Source organism: Amblyomma maculatum, unplaced genomic scaffold, assembly GCF_055883805.1.
Source record: "Amblyomma maculatum isolate TAMU_Amacu unplaced genomic scaffold, ASM5588380v1 scaffold_13, whole genome shotgun sequence".
NCBI lineage: Eukaryota > Metazoa > Arthropoda > Arachnida > Ixodida > Ixodidae > Amblyomma > Amblyomma maculatum.
In genome coordinates this window covers 35,001,816-35,021,153 of record NW_028146738.1, presented here as the reverse complement: position 1 = coordinate 35,021,153, position 19,338 = coordinate 35,001,816, and the positions used below count along the sequence as shown (strand labels likewise).

Sequence of the window (19,338 nt, the reverse complement as noted above, 5' to 3'; positions counted from 1 at the left end):
TCCACTTTGCTCTCAGGCACCAAAGTTCAGGAGCTATACAAGAGATGGACCAACACCTGGTCTACGTTTTGGCCTTTGTGTTATTGATGCCTGCAACGAGAAAGACCTGGCCAGTATTGCCCGTAGCCGTGAGTTGACGTCAGTATTTTTTTCTAGGGGGGAGCGTTAGTGACGTTTATTGCATGCAAATTTTAGTTCATTCAATCTGCGGGAATTCTGACCAGAGCGTTGGGACACTTTCGTCAGCCCTACCAGGGTCACTTCTAGTCGAAGGGGTTGAAGCAAGTGCGTCAACAAAGAAGGAAATGCCAGAGCTAATGGTTTGCATATTTGCAAGCGGAAGTGGTGTTAGATTTTAGGTGTATTCAACCGCATATATTTCTCCCAAGCAACCATTCTCTCACTAAGAAGAGAGCTTTAATTGGGAACGTTAAAATGCAAAGTAAGACGGAACGGCATTGGGCGCTTGTTCACTGCTTTCTTCCCTCTCCTTTGTGCTCGTCATCACGTAAAGTTGGCCAAATGCCCACAGTGGCCCTCAGGTGGGTCGTTCCCGTAGCGATCACTGTCAGTTTGAGCAGTTCGTCGGCTGCGCCAGAACATATAACACTCCGCGCATGGTAGCCACGTTTTCGTTTCTTCCCGCGGCAACCACTTTGTGACCTCTCCCTCATTTCCTTTGTGCATACAGAGGGAGATTTCTGTGTCGCCTATTTTCCACCTGCCGAACGTGGAATGTAGGTTGCTTTTAATTCGTTGGAGATTTAAATTGACTTTGAGAGGATTTGTTTACTTCTCGTAAATAATTGGCATATTTAAATTAATATGTCATTAAGGTCGTACAGAAGACAGTAGATCCAGGGTGAAGTGCAAAGGCGTATGGCTCTATGCGTCGTGCAGCAGTTACAGCAGTAAGTGCAAATACTTTTTACAAAACTTGCAGTTGTCAAATATCTGTATGCAAAAGGAAGCTCAAGCGATGAGAGAAATAGTGTACCTCGAGCTAAATAAGTATCACTAATACCGGTTGGTATTCTTTAATGTGCCCAAGTGCAAAGGGGGTCTAATCCAATAATGGCCGACGTCTTAAGAGGATGGTACAGAGTAAACAGCGTCCCGGCCATTGTCTGGACCTTGTGGATCCCACGTGCAGCCAAGGGGTTAAGGTGCTCGACTGCTCCGCCCCCGAGGACTCGGCTTCGATCCCGGCCAGGGCGACCACCCTTCGATGCAGTGGAAAAGCCCACGCGTCCATGCACAATAAAAAGAACTCCGGATGGTCAAAACTATCGAAGTCAGTATCACTTCAGAACGCTAAAACTGATACAAAATTATGCAGACCTCTACGGAGGTGCGGTTTAGCTACGCCCGCCACGCAGTGGATACCCGATTGTCATGCTGAACGCGGCCTTAATGCGGATTTATTCAGACTGTGGTTCTGATGATGCGTAATCACTGATTTTTTTGCTCGATCACTGAGGCAGATATCTGTGCTGTGTTCATCCAGCGTTCTCGCACAGATGAAAAACAGTTATTCTGGCAGTACTTTCTACATCTTACAGCTTAGACTTTTTAAAGAAAATTACTGTGATCATTGATCAATGATTTGATTTTAAGATTTAAGACGTCCAGTTCCTTGTGCGCTACCTATTTGATTGGCAGCGCAATAACGCTTAAAATATTGCTTTCATGGCATAATTTAGGTTACATGAAAGCTTGCGAGCGTCTCTTTTATGTGATATAAAGGATACAAAAAAATCAGGAGGAGAAATTAGTCATTCTTGCTCATTGTTAATTACCTCGAGCAAATAAAAACAACAATAAATTCACCATGAGGACAGATTACAGAATTGGGTAATAAACCTGATCATTGTGAAACCGTGCAGTATTCCTTCTCACTAGCGCCTGCTGTTTGGCAACAGCACCAACTATTATCGTTATCAGCACCTAATCTATTCGCAGCTGAATCTCTTGGTATAGAAAATACTGCTGGTTGTGCTGCTGATGTTGACGCTGTCATTTTTCGGCATTCAGCGCCTTCCTGTTTTCAAATACCCCTTGATGCGATTCGCCTCATGATGCGATGATTGCCACGGGGGAAAGCAGCGCTTTGAGCTGTGTATGCAACTGTATAAATATATGGAGATAAATCAGATGTCATGCAGCGGCAAATATCGCCCTGTTGTCTTTACTTAGTCTTATCACTGGACCCCTACATGGTCCAGGGTCTTCATAGGCATTCAGCTCTGCAGTGTGCCGTATGTTATTTCTTCTTTCAGACATAAATGAAATCATAATAAGGGCTTTGTTACCTGGAATCGCTGAAATAAAACTTTCTGTTCCGTATTCGGCTTTGCGCGGCGGTTTTGTTTCCATCTGCCCAAACAGTCAGTCGTCGTGGCTCACCATTTGGATGCGTGTCTGTTTTTGTGCTCTTTCGCTTGTAGCCGTTGGATCCATTCATTCACTAAAATCATTTCGATGAGGCCCCGCGTGCCAAATACACACACATGTGGGTAGTGGTAGGGTCCACCTAGTGGTATGTATACCAGGCAGGCCGGTCCGAAGCCCGAGATACAGCAAAGTTTTTGACACGTACAAGCGCCCCGCTAATTATTCTCCCCGCGTCCTTTTCCATCAGCCGATATTTTATTCTCACGATGTGTGAATGTGGTTCATACGAAAATACAAAAATTCCGACTTGGAGGTTTCACCTTCTTATACGTTACCACCAAATGTGGCTACAATCATATGATCATAACGCTGAATGTTTTTTAGACTCCGATATCAGCATGAATGAACAGGCAAAAGTGCACCGGCTGCTCTAGCCCGGTTGCTTAGCCTTTCCCGCTGCGCCGTAGACGAAGATTGAGGCTGACACGGCAGTTCGGCATTACAGATTCTTTTACTCAGTTTGTAGCCGTTACGTGCTGCACCGTGTAGGTTTTTAGGCAGGTTTGCATAATTTCATGAAATAGAATGTCCCTTTTTTCACCTTTTGTATTTGGTTTATGTTGTAGGGCGTTTGAAACGTTGCAACCTTTAGTTATATTTCGAAAGGTGGCTCTTTATCAGAATGCATGCTTTCAATGATCAGTAAAAGCAACCACTCTTTAACTGAAGTACCCGGCTTGGTTTCGACTATTCCATTGCTTTATAAGTAGTGTAACTTATTATCTGCTCCCTTTTACCACGCAGTGGTTGGGACTACAGTAACGATTACTGTCAAGGACTGCGTAACCAGCCAGAGGGAAAGCATCAATCGCACCCAGGCCTCAATAATGTAAGTATAAGCAACCTACCAACCTCCACTAAGTGCGCCTTATATTCGACTAAAACAAGTGTTACACAATCTGTTCAAATCTACAGAATTTACGAGAATGAGCTACTGGGGGGAGATTTGACATTAATTCGTTGAATGACCGACTCATTGAAAATCTAGCTGAGCCTAAATGTACCAAAAAATAAAATTGAAACACGCTCCCGAACAAAATTTGGTTTCGCGGCGCGCCTTGCAGGCGGGTGCGCATATATATAGTGTGGGTGTGAGTGGGCCACCCGAATGTTCAACTTAATGTTCGCCTCATCAGCAGCCCGGACGAACGAGAACACTTTTCCACAGGCTTATGCTCCGTTTTATTTTTATTTTGGGACACTAGTGCATCCATCTATTTTTGCCTCATGACTACAAGTGTGTTATCTTTGAAGACAAAAAATGTACGCGGACCAAAAGCGTTTGTTGCCAAGCAAGCGGACTCCCACTTTGACGAAAAGTGTTGTTATTGGTAAGCTATCAAAAACAAAGTCAAGATATACTGTGACAAGAGACACGTGGTAAATTTTAGAGGGTACTTGTAATATTGCCAGAGAACCTAGCTCTAATTTTGGACACTCTTTATTTATTGCTTTTTATTTGTGATATTTCTCAAATGCCGTTGAATTTCAGTTTTTCTGCAAACATTCAAGCTTATTAGGGTAAAAAAAAAGGAGCAACTATCAGCCCAAATGTATAACCGTACAGGGTATAAAATGCACGGAATTTTGGGATATCAGAGTAATCAGCATCACGTTGGAAGACTAAGGAGGATTAATATGCGAACTGCATGAAAGCACTAGTTCACCAAAAGCTTAAGGGGGAAAATAAATACGAAGCATTTTTGACAGCTTTTAAGTTCCATATGGGCATTTTAATTTACATCAATATTCAGCAGCACAAAAGAATGCATATAATGTATGGCTGTTATAAAATATACAACACCGCTAAAGTGGCGACTGTTCAGTAAGACTATTACTGTTCTGCCCACTATGCTTTTTTTATTTTGCACCTTACAGCACTTTCATTAGAATTGTATGATTTCGGTGCTTACGTGCGATTTATGAAATCTATTCTTTCATATAAAACATGGGCAACGTGGCAGAGAGAAATTTTTTTCTCTAACTTTAGAGATAGCTATGTTAATGTTGAAATAAGCCATGTTCGCTTATATTCGCGAAAAATACTCTAAGAACAACCCAATGAATTGCAAAATTCTACAAAATACCAACACATTCCCCACACAACACACAATGTGGAAGCACTTGACCTTATTAATTCCTTCCTGACGAGAATGTAACAAGATTTATCTGGAATGTTTTGAGCCGCTCACAACTTGTTCTGCATTTCTAGCAAATTTCGTAGAGGTTTTGCCGCGCCTTCTCCTGAAAATTCATCGTCGGTGGCGTTTCCGATATCTGAACCTCAGGACCGCCTTCCTTCCTCGAGTGTTGTAGCGGTAGTAGTCTTTCTCCATATAAAACGATGCCCTCGTGGAAAAGAACTTCGTACTAAACAGAACCGAAATTTTTCATTGCTATAAGCCTTTGAGAAGAATTACATCCGGCAGGCTTTACACGATGGGACGGCAATAGTACACCTAGGAGTCACAAATGCGTTCAACCGATCCCGGAAAACAGTGTATTAGTGGCTGTGGCAAGGCAGCAAGGCCGCACAGTTCCTCAAAACTGGCCGTGAATGTCGGCGAAGAAACACGGTACCCAGCTCGGCTATTCAGCTGCACACCGTTATAGTAAGTAATATTTTAAAGCAGATTGGCTGGGTCGTGTCGTCCGCATCGCTAATTTCGGATTACAAGCGGATCATCTTAACGACATACTTCTTTACCCGTTACGACGAAGCAAAACCCTGATATTCGACACTGCTGCTAATGTCGCGGCAGCAGCGTCATGATTATTTATCACCATTACTGATTATAAATACTTCTGAATAGCCTGCTAATGCTTTCTAATTTATTTAGCCAGAAATATGTCACCCTACTACCGCAGTAATTCTAGATCTAATACAGGCGCCTTGTTTTTGCAAGTGCCGTTTGTTGTCGAGACTGACAAAGGTTTACTATATATAAAAATTGAGAATGTATAAAGAACACCTGCTAACGTCCATTCCGCATGTGTTCTCAAACTTGGCTACCCCAAGCGGTCAGTTCTAAGGCGTGATTTCTGCGGTGACGGCAAGAAATAGCCTCGGTCCTACACATCGCAACAAAAAGCGCTTGCATGAGGTGGTAATTGATCCTGAAGGAAGTCCGAATCCGCTTCGGGCCTCTTGATGAGGAACTGGTCGTTTACATCCAGGTGAGGAAGACATTTCTGCAAGAACAGAGTAATTTCACGCAGCCACGTACCTTTTTATGGAAAGAGAACTCATATTTTGTGTTACTTGACCCGGAAGAACACTGATAGGCTTTTCCGTTCGATATCTTAAAGGATGAATCTAGTTTCGAGAGGCCGGCTTGATCAAAAAGCTGAACAGATTACCGTTACAGTTTTGAAGTTTTGACGGAGCTATCTTCTCGGAAGGAAGCATACTGTGCTTCGTCAATATCTTTTTTTATAAATATCGTCAGGCACAATGACGAACCCGCCCTTCTCATCGGACTGAAGCGGCTTCAAGAAGGCATGCTTTTGATGAGGTGGCGCGTGCTTCCTTTGTTGATGTCTTAGTGAAAGGACTCCATGACCTCTTCGATGCTTCGTTTGTTTTCGTTTATGGTGTTTAACATTCCAAAGCGACTGAGGCTATGAGAAATGACGTAACGCAGGGCTCCGGAAATTTTAATCACTTATAGTTCATAACATGCACTGACATCGCACAGCTCCCGGGCACCCTGTCTTTCGCCTCCATGAAAAGCGGCTGCCGGGGCAGGGATTTATCCCGCATACTTGGGCACCGCACTCGAGCTCCCTAACTAATGCGCCATCACGCCAGGGCCTCTTAGAATCACCGGTTGGCGTGAACCGTTTTTTTTTTCTGCCCCTGTCTGAAGAAGTCGTGGTTCGAGAATCTTTCAGGACTTTCAGAACGATTCGCAAATCCTTGCAGAATTTTGGCCCTAACAGGCTTTCCACTTTAGGGGGAATTCTGGTGTTGCCTATGAAAACAATTTCTGGTTGGACTGCAGCTGGAGTTCATCGGAGGCGTAGGAATCAATAAAAAATCTGGAGGTGCAAGAAGTCTGCTATGCTGAACGCCAAGCGCAGGTCTTGCTCAAATCCTTTGTTCCCTATTTCCGTAGGCACCTCCGTTATCTTCCAGGTCTCTATTCGAAAAATACGGTACATTCCCTTGACGTGACGTGATGTGACGTGACAAAGTATATCGCTGCGAATCAAGCTTGATGGCTTTGTTTTTTATTGCTATCCTCTGAGCCCAAATATTTTCTGCACCACCTGACCAACCTTTGACACTTTACTCTTTCTTCCAGTGCGGTTTTGGGGGTCCTGGTCACTGTCATTGCTGCTGCAACGGCATTTGAGGTGTTCACTAGAAGGTGGAGCAAGAATCGCAAAACAGGTAAGACATACGTTCTGCGCGATGCTTCATTCGGCGAACTACACTCAGTACTCCGAAGGCGCGTACGCTCCTTGTTAATGAACTTTGATAGCGGCGTACTATAGTTAAAAAAATTGGAGGGAACGTTTTCAGCAACTATTTAATGTGAATATAACAAAAAGGTTTAAAATTAGCACGACGTTTTGTTACCTATGTTCCATCATGAACTCTATTACAATTCCTCCATTTTAAAACGCATATTTGTGCGATCAGGAGAGTGATTTCGGCGCACCAGACCATTCGTTTCAAAGCTTAGATATTCAAAAAGTACTAGACATGTATTATTCTTCTTGTAACGAACTAATAAAAGTAGCTGCAAAGCTATTTGCTTCATTGGTATAAACGCATGATCGCGATAGATGAATTTTTGCCCCATTATGACGAACACTTGAGCTTGCTCTCACGCTGCACTCCGTGGTAATTTCGGAATAAAAATGTCCGTTTGAGCGGTGCCTCTCGAAGTTGTCACTTGACAGCGTAGATAGAAAAAGCGCGCACATAAAAATAAATAAAACGGCAGAAGGGGCACTGAACTTCAGCCAAGTTTACTTTCGTGAATCAGCGACAAAGAAAACGTGTTGCACGCGTGCGAAAAATTCTGCAAATTAAGGTATACCGAAGCCCTCTCGTTCTCATGACTAGCACAGAAATCTGGCATTGAAGTAAAGAGCTAGGTTGTCGGATCAAGTAGGCTGAATTCGCCAACGAAAAGATATACCAAGGAGTATCTTGTGTCAGCGGACCAACACTTAAGGCAAAAGGTTCCCCAAAAATTAGCGGGCTTGAGCGCGCTCAATTTAACGAAGCCTGAACTACAGACAGACAGAGACGTCAGAGTGGGATACAGGACACAGTGTTCTGTGTCACCCTCACGTACCCGTCTTTTTCTACGCATCAGGCTTCTCCAAAATGAGCGAACTCTGCCGATAGGCCCAAGAAAGTTCCTTGCAGTGCTAGAATACCTCTTCTATCGCTAAGCATTTTTATTTTTGTGACACTTTGCTGACGCTTTCGCTTAGATTCACAAGATCGGCAGTGGATGGAGAGATGGAAGTTTTCGTTAGTGCTTACAACGCTTTCTTCATTATTCCTTTAAAAAAGCAAAGCTATTTCAAATACAACGACCCTCTTGCCCGAATTCAACCAATCCCTTTCGCGTTATAAACGTTTACTTGCTAGTAGCATTAACAGCGTATTTACAACTGCTTTCGACGCTGTTGTTTTCTCCATGGCTTACTTGAGACGATTTTTATAAATCTAATACGTGCATTTCAGCCTTTTCTCGTAATGGCTTCATTGTTCCCCTTGTTTTTCTAGATTGAATTTTCCGGCTAAATTTGGACGGCGATGTTTCGGCTTAGGTAAATCGCTATCATAGTTTCGTAAGCGCACGGGAAAGACTTCAATAAGGCGGATACATTTATCCAAACCTGCTTAGAGTATTAGCAGTGGTGTCTTTCCAAAGGTCCCAGTTATAGGACATTCGCCATTGAGTTTTGCACTGTGCAAAAGCGAGAAGAGATGTTTCTTTCGGTTCTTTCTCTTTTTCTAGCCGCTTTCTACCAATGCATGGTGGCGTTTTCAGCGTTGGCAAACACCAGACTACTTCTGGCCACCAACAAAGATAAGAACTCGGAAACTGCCTGCTACCAATTTATACACGGCCTCCGTTTCTTGAGCATATTCTGGATTTGCCTCGGACATGCTTACCTCTCTACCTTCGATAGCACATGTAAGCCAACTGAGTGCATCTTGTTTTGATCTTCGATTGTTGCATTAAACAGCGAATGAAATTTGCACAGAAAGTTACGTGCATGGAATAGTGAACTTTCAGAAATTCAATATAAACTTAATTTTCCCACTGACTTATCAAAGATAGGAATTTTAGTCTGACACCGATTTTCTTCTCATTGCGCAGAAATGTCTAGAGATATCTGAGGTCATGATAATAATTGGTTCACAGGAAAGGAAAGGCACAGTGTCTGTCACACTTGTTTTTGTGGACACCTGAACCACATCGTAAGGGAAGGGAGGAAGGTGGGAGTGAAAGTGGAAAGAGAAAAAGAGGAGCCGCATTAGAGGCCAACTAAATAATTTCGACCATGCCCTTTTTGGTATTTTTTCAAAGGCAAATATACAGGATGCTTTGCTGCATAGTCATAATTTACAGAATGAGTGCCGAGCCGTAACAGGTACCCTACTTTCTTTCTACGAAACAAGCCCACTGCTTGAGAAATGTGAGAAACGAAATTCGGGAGAGGCGAGCAGAGGCTCACAATAATTGCTCACAGTCTCAACTTGAGGGCAGCCAGAGCTGCTCATCACACAAAAGGGCATCGAAGCGGCGTCAGCGGCAAAGCGACCACGCTTCACATATCGGCGAATGTTTCGGCTTGAACATTGGGACAAAGTTTGATCTTAAAACAATATGAAACCTGTACGTCATCATTCACGTTGCACTTTTCTTGGTTTTGAATTTGGCTTTAAAGAAAGTGAATTTTATGAGGGTGTTGTTCCAAGCTAGTTGGCTTAACATTGCCTGAAAGGAAACAGCGAAAAGGCAGGACAACAAACAGCGCCGCTGGTCTTTCCGCTCTTTGTCGCTTTTCCCTTTTAAGCCCTGAAAAAAGTGAGAGTTTACGAAAGCTTATGAAAATTGAGGGTAAATATGGAAGGGTACCAATAAAAAAATGATCTACGTCGCGCAAGAGAAATATATGTGTGTGTAATATTATTATACATTTTGTTTCAGCGAGACTCTTTAACGCGCCCATACTCTTCGAGCGCTGGGATAGCGCTATTATATCATCGGCAGCCTTCATTTCTGTGGACACCTTTTTCTTTTTAAGGCAAGTTAAGTACACGTTAAACATTGAACGTATTTATGCAGAGGCTATCGAATATAATTATTTAAACAAGCCAAACACCTGTAGCTGAATTTTTCTTGCAATATCCTTCATTTCTAATGTCGAAGCACATACCAGAAAAATAACTTAGGAGATCATGGTTAAGACTTTCAAGACTTTTGATGATACATGCATGACTTCCTTGTGTGTTTTAATTCGACAAGTATCGAAAATAGATTTTGGCGAGACATTGCGGTTTGTCGAATTCATTTCCTCAAATGCTGTTCTCTTTGCTCAGCGCTAGTTACGACGATGCTCTTGTAGTTATGGTTGAGTGGAGATGCGATGTTATAACATCCCTGAGAACATTTCGTTTACTGCAGACGACCGCTACGTAAACACTACTTACTGGCTCTAATGTGACACTAGAAATACTCTGAGTTCATGCGAGATATCAATCCTTGATTCCTGATCACTCGGCGCTAAACTATGTGAACTAGCTGGGTCCACCGGTACGCACTCTTTATCGAAACCCTTTATCCTCGGCACTCTCCGTTGCCGCTTAGTGACGCTGTACTCTCAGTCACCTCTGAACCCTTTGATTTCGCTGCTTTTATGGATAATGCTGTGAAACGTTGTAATCTTCAAATATGGCTACTGGCAACTACTGGCAAGCAGCTTTATCACTCTGTCTGCTTGTACTGCGTGGAATTGTCTTGTGCTCTTCCTTTGGTGGCACTCAGGGTCGCCGAAATGTGGTTTTATCATTTTTGGTGTGGCGAAAGATGTGGCCAGGTGTGTCTCGAACGGCTTAGCCATTTGGATCTCTTTCCAGATTGTTATAGTGTGCTCTAGGCACCATTGGTGCTTCATCTAGATGTTACTGCGCCGACTTCGAATCGAGCGCTGATAAACATAATGGGCATTTATAGTTCGTCGACTTCCGAGCACGATTGCTGTGATCGCCGCAGCTAAATTGCTTATTTTTTTTCGCGGCCGCAGGTCAGCCAAATGAAAATAGAAAAAAGAGCCTCCGCGTTCGACGAGGAGAGGTGCTCGCTTAAAAAAAAATACAACGCTGTTAAAACCAGTCGAACTGTTTAGGGTGGAAAAGCTGCAGTGGCCTTTAAATTCCGCTGATGTCGACGTAAAGGGAGCGAGCGGAGGTTGAGTTTGTGGTTCCTTTTTAACTGACGGAGTATTTCTCCTTTGGTTCCCAGTCTACTCTGAGTCACCTCTATATATCGAACAGCTTAGCCAAACAGCAATATCGCGATCAGGGGAGGTTGCCTCCGCATCGGCAAGCTGGGTTTAGATAGGCAAAAAGGGCAAGCTTTTCAGAATGCGTGCTGCTAAATCCTACCTCTCCTTGAACTCCACTGCTAATATAATTAGAAAACTGCACACGTTTGCAAAACTTGAGATATTTAACTTTCGGTAATCTCCACAACAAAGTTTTTTTATTGATATAGCACGCAATCGATGTACTTGGCGGCTTCTTCAAGAAAGTGTTAGCGGCCCGATGGACAAAAATTTGTAAAAACATTTAACATTTTTTTTGCTGTATCCTTGTAAATTTTCCACATATTCCAGTAATCATATACGTTGCGCGTCATTCTTTAATATATATTTCAGTGGTAAATATTTCAGTGTGTCTCATGCGTTTTTTTTTTTTTCTTTTGCAGTGGCTACTTACTCTATGAAGCGCTGAACAAGCAGAACATGAACCGCGTTGTCGTGACGGTTGTCGCGCTCTTCAGACGGCATATTAGGTAAGGTCACTTTGAGAGCGATGTCGATATTTTCTATGCCTTCTTTCGAATCCTATATAAAATCGCTGATTTTACTCGCCCGTTCCTTGCTTAAACGCCGTCCCCGTCTCATTAAGCGGTTGGTAGCTATAGGGTCGTCCAGGGGACCAACCTATTACAGTTGGCACTGCCTAACTTGGGACGCAAGATTCTGCTCAGTCTTGCACAACCCACTATGGTGTTTCGGAAGACAGACAACTCGGGCAGTCTAGCGAATGGCAACGTAGGGATACTGAAGTATCCCTTAACGTTATGACGTCTTACACTTTTACTTCAGTGCACCCATTATAGGGTGCCCCTGGTGGCCACCGTATATTAAATGGTGAAGACCAAAGTGGACCACGAGAGTGTGCTCGGCCTCAGGCAACCCTCCCTTTTAATATGGAATATTGACAACTCGGAAAGCAATTGGATGGACCGCAGCGCACACAACCTTAGGTATGCCCCTTAACGCAGTCCTGTCCCTCCGGTAAAAGCGAGGAATAAGTGTTCCCCAATTGTTTTGGTTGCTAGTGAAAAAAAATATCTTTGAAAGTAAGATGATAAATGATCTGTACAAAAGCACCATTTGCATTGGAACTACCGCATTTCGTGTCCAAAAACGCACCGCGAATATACGGCGCACACTGGCACTCAATGGAAAGAGATAGCGTGTTTACTTTCTTTTTCATTCGGTTTCATATTTCGCAAAATTTTCTAGATTAGCCGATAGCTACCGCTACGAACCCAGGAGAAGTAAGCAACATTCTATATATAATTCGCAATCATACATATTCTCCAGTTGTCCGAAAAGGTAACACTGCTCAACCAGATTTCACTCGCTCAATGACGATGCGCTGGGGCCCCTATCGAAATAACCAAACACGTCACTAAACGGGGTGGAAGATGGATTCTGCTGGTTTCATGGAAGCTGTAACAAGATTTGTTAAAGTTTACGAGCTCTTTTCTGTGGCTAAGACGCGTGGGCGCCTCCCCTAAAACGGACTGAGGAACAGAGAGACCGGGAGCAGGCAGGGGTCGGAGACAATCTTTTGCACAATGGACCCCCAATTACAGTGATTTTCTCGTGAACCCGCTCCTCTACCGCCTCTTTCTCTCTATCCGGCGACATCCCACAATATCTAGGAGGGACTGGCGGGGTCATTCCATTATTCCTTGCTTAACTTTGACTGCGTAAGTAGCTGTCTAGGTGTATAGATCGTGAAAGTTTGATGCAAAGTACTTACCCTTAAAAAAACGTGCTGTGCTAAAATGCATTTCAAATGTATTGCATTTTTCATATTTATTTCATGTTATTTTGTGCCAATACTTAAAATGTAGAATGAATAGATTATAACTATACTAGGAGTACAACAGTGCATACTTTCTGCATTATGTTAGAGATGCATTTTTTTTTGCCCGCTTAGAGCATTTCAACATGTTAAAAATGAACTCTATAATGTGCGGCTTGTTGTGCAGGGATGAAATATGGTCCAACATTATACTGAAGATATACAGCCTGTTTGAAAACTGCAGAGCCCAAGAGGTACGCTTCGCAGCAGTGCAGTGGCGCTGATTTAGCCTTAGTGGAACTCCTTCGCATTGGAAAGGGTACGACAAAATATCTTCTTACCATCAGGAGATTCAGAACACTGGAAATGCAATACAAACTGCGCGAAGTAGCTCAGAAGCAGACCCCTTGGGTTCTACACTTTTTACAAAGACTGGACCTTCAAAGCATTACTAATGCACTCAACGCCTTTTATTTTCATGCTAGCAACAAGTATACAATTACTGTGCCAAAACTATACTTCAAGCATGCTTCGAATACATTTAAAATGCACCAGAAATAGAATGCACTTTTCCAAACGTAGAAAAGATATACGAAAAATGCGTCAAAAGCATACTTAATAATTCTGTGATGAAATAAAAAAGAAACACGAAGCATTTTTAGAGGCTGCTAAAAAGAAACAAAAAGATATTATTCACTATTGTCCCAATAAGCGAACCTTGTTTTCGTTTTCATGCCGCTTGCCTTGCAGCTTTGCGAAGTTCACGCGAGTTGACATTATATTGTTATGGGGATGTACTTAATGTAACAGCACTGCGATGCGCTGAACTCGACGCTGAGACTTCAGTAGCCGTGCAGTGTCCACTCTGTGAGCGTCGTCCTCAATCTCAACGCTTTATCGTGCCCGTGTTCCTCGGTCGTCGTCTTCGTCAGTGAGCACATCACTTTGGTCCCGCGTTTCCAGGTAATACTACCCCCGTCGGCAAAAGGCAACGTCCCGGTGCGTATTAGGCGTGCGACGTGGAGGGGGAGTAATATGGCTTTAGGCGGGCGACATGTACGATTTCGGAAGCGGGTGTAGCAGTCGGTGACTTTGAGTGGAGCGGTGAAATCTAATAGGTCACGTCGGTCACTGGGCGTAGTACACGGTAAGGACCTGTGTAGTGGGGCAGAAGTTTTTGGCACAACCCCACACGACGGCACGGAAGCCACAGCAACACCAGAGATCCGGGAGGATTGTGCACATCGCGGTGGTGAGCGTCGTAGCGGCTTTTTTGAGCTTCTTGAGAGATGGTGAGATTGTGACGAGCAATCTGGCGAGCAGCGTCGGCTCGGGCGATGGTATCGCGGGCATAGGTTGTGACGGGGCCAGCGGCGGGAAGCAAAATGTCGAAGGGCAGTAAAGGGTCTCTTCCAAAGAGAAAATAGAATGGAGAGTACCCAGCAGTGTCATGACGCGAAGAGTTATATGCAAAGGTGACAAATGGCAGACTAATATCCCAGTCGCGATGACTGTCGGATACGTACATTGCGAGCATGTCGGTGAGTGTGCGGTTAAGACGCTCCGTAAGGCCGTTCGTCTGAGGGTGATACGCAGTGGTGAACTTGTGCCGAACGGAGAAAGAACGAAGTACTTCCTCAACAACTCGGAAAAGGAAACAGCGGCCACGGTCGGTAAGTATTTGACGGGGAGCACCATGGTGTAGTAGGACGTCTTACAAAAGGAAGTCAGCAACGTCTGTGGCGCAGCTGGTTAGAATCGCGCGAGTGATCACGTACCGCGTGGCATAATCGGTGGCCACAGCGATCCATTTGTTTCCTGATAAGGACTCGAGGAAGGGCCCTAGGAGGTCAAGGCCAACACGAGAAAATGGCTCAGTCGGGATAGCAATTGGCTGCAGCTGTCCAGGTGGTAGCACAGGGGATTTCTTCCGGCGTTGACAGAGATCGCAAGCGGCTACATAACGTTGGACAGAGCGGTAGAGACCAGACCAGAAGAAACGCCGGCGCACGCGGTCGTATGTGCGTGAGAGGCCAAGATGAGCAGCTGTAGGGGCGTCGTGCATTTGTTCGAGAACGGCAGAGCGTAGGTGTTGGGGAACGACCAGCAAGTGCTCAGCGCCATCAGGTCGCATGTTGCGGCGGTATAGCGTATTCCCATGAAGGAAGAACAGGGCGAGGGAATAGTCATGGCTGTGTGTGCGGAGGCGGTCGATAAGAGAACTGAGAGTTGGGTGCAACCGCTGTTCGTCGGCTATGTGGGAAAAGTCCGATATAGAGAAGACACAGGGGTCCGACTCATGGTCAGTAGAGGAAGGGGGATCGACGGGATAACGGGACAGACAGTCTGCATCCTGGTGAAGCCGACCGGATTTGTATACAACGGAAAAGGTATATTCCTGCAAGCGCAGTGCCCAGCGGCCAAGGCGGCCAGCAGGATCCTTGAGGGAAGAGATCCAACATAAGGCGTGGTGATCGGTAATTACAGTCAAGGGTCGGCCAAATAAGTAGGGTCTGAATTTTCCAACGGCCCAAACGAGAGCCAGGCACTCCCGTTCCGCAATAGAATAGTTCTGTTCTGCTGATGACAGGAGACGACTGGCGTAGGCAATAACGCAATGTTGACCGCGTTGTCGCTGTGCAAGAATGGCACCAATCCCGTGGCCACTGGCGTCGGTGCGAAGTTCCGTTGGGGCAGACGGGTTGAAATGGGCCAACACAGGAGGATTGGTGAGAATAGCGATGAGGGTGGAGAATGCGTTAGCCTACTATGGTCCCCATGAGAAAGGAACGCCTTTCTTCAGCAGATTGGTGAGAGGACGAGCGACAGCGGCAAAATTTTGGACGAACAGGCGAAAATAAGAACACAGTCCTGTAAAGCTGCGGACATCACGGGGTGAACGGGGACATGGAAACGCACTGACAGCGCGAACTTTGTCGGGATCGCGTTGCACGCCGGTGGCATTCACCAAATGGCCAAGCACTTTAAGTTCGCGGCGACCAAAACTGCACTTCTTTGAGTTCAGTTGAAGTCCGGCACGGCGGAAAAGTGCCAAGATGGAAGAAAGGCGACGAAGATGGCTTTTGAACGAGGGCGAGAAGACAATCACGTCATCCAAGTAACATAGACAAGTCGTCCATTTGAAGCCGCGGAGTAAGGAGTTCATCATTCGCTCAAACGTAGCAGGGGCGTTGCAAAGTCCAAAAGGCATAACCTTAAATTGGTAAAGTCCATCGGGTGTGACAAAAGCTGTCTTCTCGCGGTCTTGTTCGTAAACAGAGATCTGCCAGTAGCCGCTACGAAGGTCGATGGAGGAAAAGAAGCGGGCTCCATGTAAACAGTCCAAGGCATCGTCTATTCGCGGCAGCGGGTAAAAATCTTTCCTTGTAATCTTGTTCAGATGTCGATAGTCGACACAAAAGCGCCAACTGTTGTCTTTCTTTCTAACGAGCACGACAGGAGATGCCCAGGGGCTGTTCGAAGGTTCGATGATATCGTTGCCCAACATCTTGTCGACCCCCTGCTGGATGACTTGGCGCTCAGAAAGGGACACACGATAAGGCCTCCGATGTACAGACTTTGCATCGCCGGTGTCAGTGCGGTGAGTCACAACTGATGTTTGGCCCAGAGAACCGGCAGCAAAGTCAAAAATGTCGGAGAAGGATAACAAAAGGTTGTGCAGGTCCTGAGCGTGTTCGGGGCTGAGGTCAGAGGCAATCATTGCGGAAACAGGGTCGGTAATTGTGGTGGAGAGTACGGGTGTTGGAAGGACGCTTGAATGTGGGCCAGGAGTGAGTGCACAAATGGTGCAGTCTGTGAGAGGGGATCAAGGTAGCAAGGGATATTCCTTCGGGGGAGAACTTGGGGTGACAGACTGAAGTTCAGGATAGAAAGGTAGGTGCTGTTCTGTGTAACGCGTACGATGAGATGAGGAAGAATGACGTTGCGGTCAAGAAAGACCTCGGCGATTGGGCAAGCAAGATAGTCACCGTCAGGCACAGGCGGGAAAGGTGACAGAGGTAGGTAAACAGCAGAGTCAGGGGGCAGGCGAGCGAACTCAGTGGAGCGAAGGCAGGGTGCAGATGGAGGATGTTCTGAGTAGACAGGTAGGTCCAAACGAAGAAGGCCGCTGGAGCAGTCGATAAGGGCAGAGTGGGCTGTTAAAAAGTCAAGGCCGAGGATCACATTGTGAGGGCACTGGTTGAGGACGGTGAACAAAACAGGGATGTGATGACCGGCAAGGGTCACTCGGGCAGTGCACTGCCCAGTGACGGCAGCAGTACTGCCATCGGCAACACGAACGGTGGGCGAAGCGGCGGGGTTCTGTACTTTCTTGAGGCGGCGGCAAAACGATGAGCTCATGATCGAGACTTGGGCACCAGTGTCAATGAGGGCAGAGACGGGAACAGCATTCACGAACAGGGAAAGGAGGTTACAGGGCGAAGAAATGGGCAGTAGAGGATTTCCAGGTCGGGGTACCAATGCAGCGTCACCTCCGGGAGCTACATTGGCTAGTTTCCCGTGAAGCGGCCGGCAGAGGACGGCGAGGAACGGCGGCTAGGAAGAGGTGAACGGGAATGGCGGGCTGGCGGGGAAGGAGACCGACTGGACACAGGAGGAGGCGGAGTAGTATCGGTGCAGGGCGGCTCATAACTAGGCGTGAAACGGGGGTGACCGTAATTGGAGTAGCGGTCAACGTAAGGAAAACGTCGAGGTGGTGATGTCCAGCGGCTGCGGCAGTGGCGAGCGATGTAGCCAATACGCGAGCACGTGAAACAGATCGGCCTGTCGTCAGGGGTGCACCACTCATCAGGATTGCGGTATCGGTAGTGTTGCGCGTAGGTGTTGCGGGGTGTAGCGGTGGCGACCATGGGATGGACGGGGCTCGAACTGCGGTGTTCCACGGTGTGGCTATAGGGGACGCCCAAGTTGGCAACCTCTTGACGAATGACGGCTTGAATGAGGGATATCGTCGCTAGGTTGCTGTCCGAGGAGGGCGGGTTGGATGCAGCAGGAGCGAGCGCTTCCAGTTCACGACGCACGATGCGTGTCACATTTTCAGTGTTGGAAGGTTGCCTTAGGGTCGGCAGATCCTCGCACGTGGAGGTAGGGGCAGTGTTGGGGAACAGATCGAAGCGATGTGCAATGCATCTGTGTTTGGCCTGCTCGAAATGTCGGCAAACCTGCAAAACGGAGTCAACCGTCGCACATTCCCGGCAGAGTAAAAGATTGAAGGCATCGTCGGCTATGCCATTGAGGATGTGCCCCACCTTATCAGGTTCTGGCATGTCTATATCAACCTTTCGGCAGAGGGCCATAACGTCTTGTATATACGTAATATAAGGCTCGGTAGATGTCTGGGCACGTGTGGCGAGGTCCCTCTTGGCGGCGAGTTGACGGCCAACCGGTTTTCCGAACAGGTCACGGAGTTTTTGTTTACAAATATCCCAGGAGGGTATTTCTGCTTCATGCTTTTCGAACCAAACGCGTGCCGTGCCAGTAAGGTAGAAGATGACATTGACCATCATCAGCGTGGCGTCCCACCTGTTGTGCTGGCTAACACGCTCATAAAGCGAAAGCCAGTCCACGACATCGACCTTATCTGTACCGCAGAATGGGCCAGGGTCACGGGGGTGGGCTACGACAACAGTTGGAGTTGCGGAGGTAGATGGAGCCGCGTCAGTTGTCATCGTGACGGTTCCGAGGTGACGGCCACTGCGGAGATCCAGCGTCAGATTGTGTCGAACCCGCGACCTCCACCAAGATGTTACGGGGATGTACTTAATGTAACAGCACTGCGATGGGCTGAACTCGACGCTGAGACTTCAGTAGCCGTGCAGTGTCCACTCTGTCAGCGTCGTCCTCTTTCTCAACGTTTTGTCGTGCCCGTGTTCCTCGGTCGTCGTCTTCGTCAGTGAGCACATCACTTTGGTCCCGCGTTTCCAGGTAACAATATGAACGCGTCACTCTGATCATCTTGGATTCATCCGGCTTCACATTTCTCTGCTAGCCATGACCACCAACACAATGTTCACGTATCGCCTTGCAAGCCTGTTATCTTCAATCATTTATTTCAAAAGCTTTATAATAATGAAATATTTTGCCTGTATATATAGGATATATTTAAGAAATATTTAAGATATTCAAAAATATCTTAAATATCTCGGTATGCTACTCTTGAATGACGTTATTGCTATTCACTTTCTTCCTTGTTGTTATAGCCCTATTGCGCAAATTTTTGTTAGTTTCCTTTTGTTACCATTGCTCCTTTAGGTCTCAAGTCATCTTTCTATTAACGACTTTATACAATGCTTTACACTTCCTGTAGTTTGGCACATTTCTTAACCCATCTATCAATTGTATTCCCGGTGTTATTACTATATCGCTTTATGATTTCTGTTTTTCCCGATGTCTTATGATCGCCTCTCCCATATAAATGTATTTACCCTTGAGGGTACTACAAATAAATAACTAAATATGCGATGAGAAAAAAAATATTACTTACGATGTGTGAGACACTG

General features: G+C 45.8%; 1 protein-coding gene across 1 annotated transcript in view; it reads left to right on the top strand.

Moving 5' to 3' along the window:
• LOC146172553 (nose resistant to fluoxetine protein 6-like) overlaps window positions 1–19,338 on the top strand; it is a 101,058-nt gene that overhangs the window by 39,679 nt on the left and 42,041 nt on the right. Inside the window, exons 3-8 of the mRNA XM_084585972.1 lie at window positions 17–128; window positions 3,199–3,283; window positions 6,762–6,850; window positions 8,442–8,621; window positions 9,642–9,738; window positions 11,421–11,507. Coding sequence (XP_084442098.1) covers window positions 17–128; window positions 3,199–3,283; window positions 6,762–6,850; window positions 8,442–8,621; window positions 9,642–9,738; window positions 11,421–11,507 — 650 coding nt within the window. The remainder of the gene's footprint in view (window positions 1–16; window positions 129–3,198; window positions 3,284–6,761; window positions 6,851–8,441; window positions 8,622–9,641; window positions 9,739–11,420; window positions 11,508–19,338) is intronic.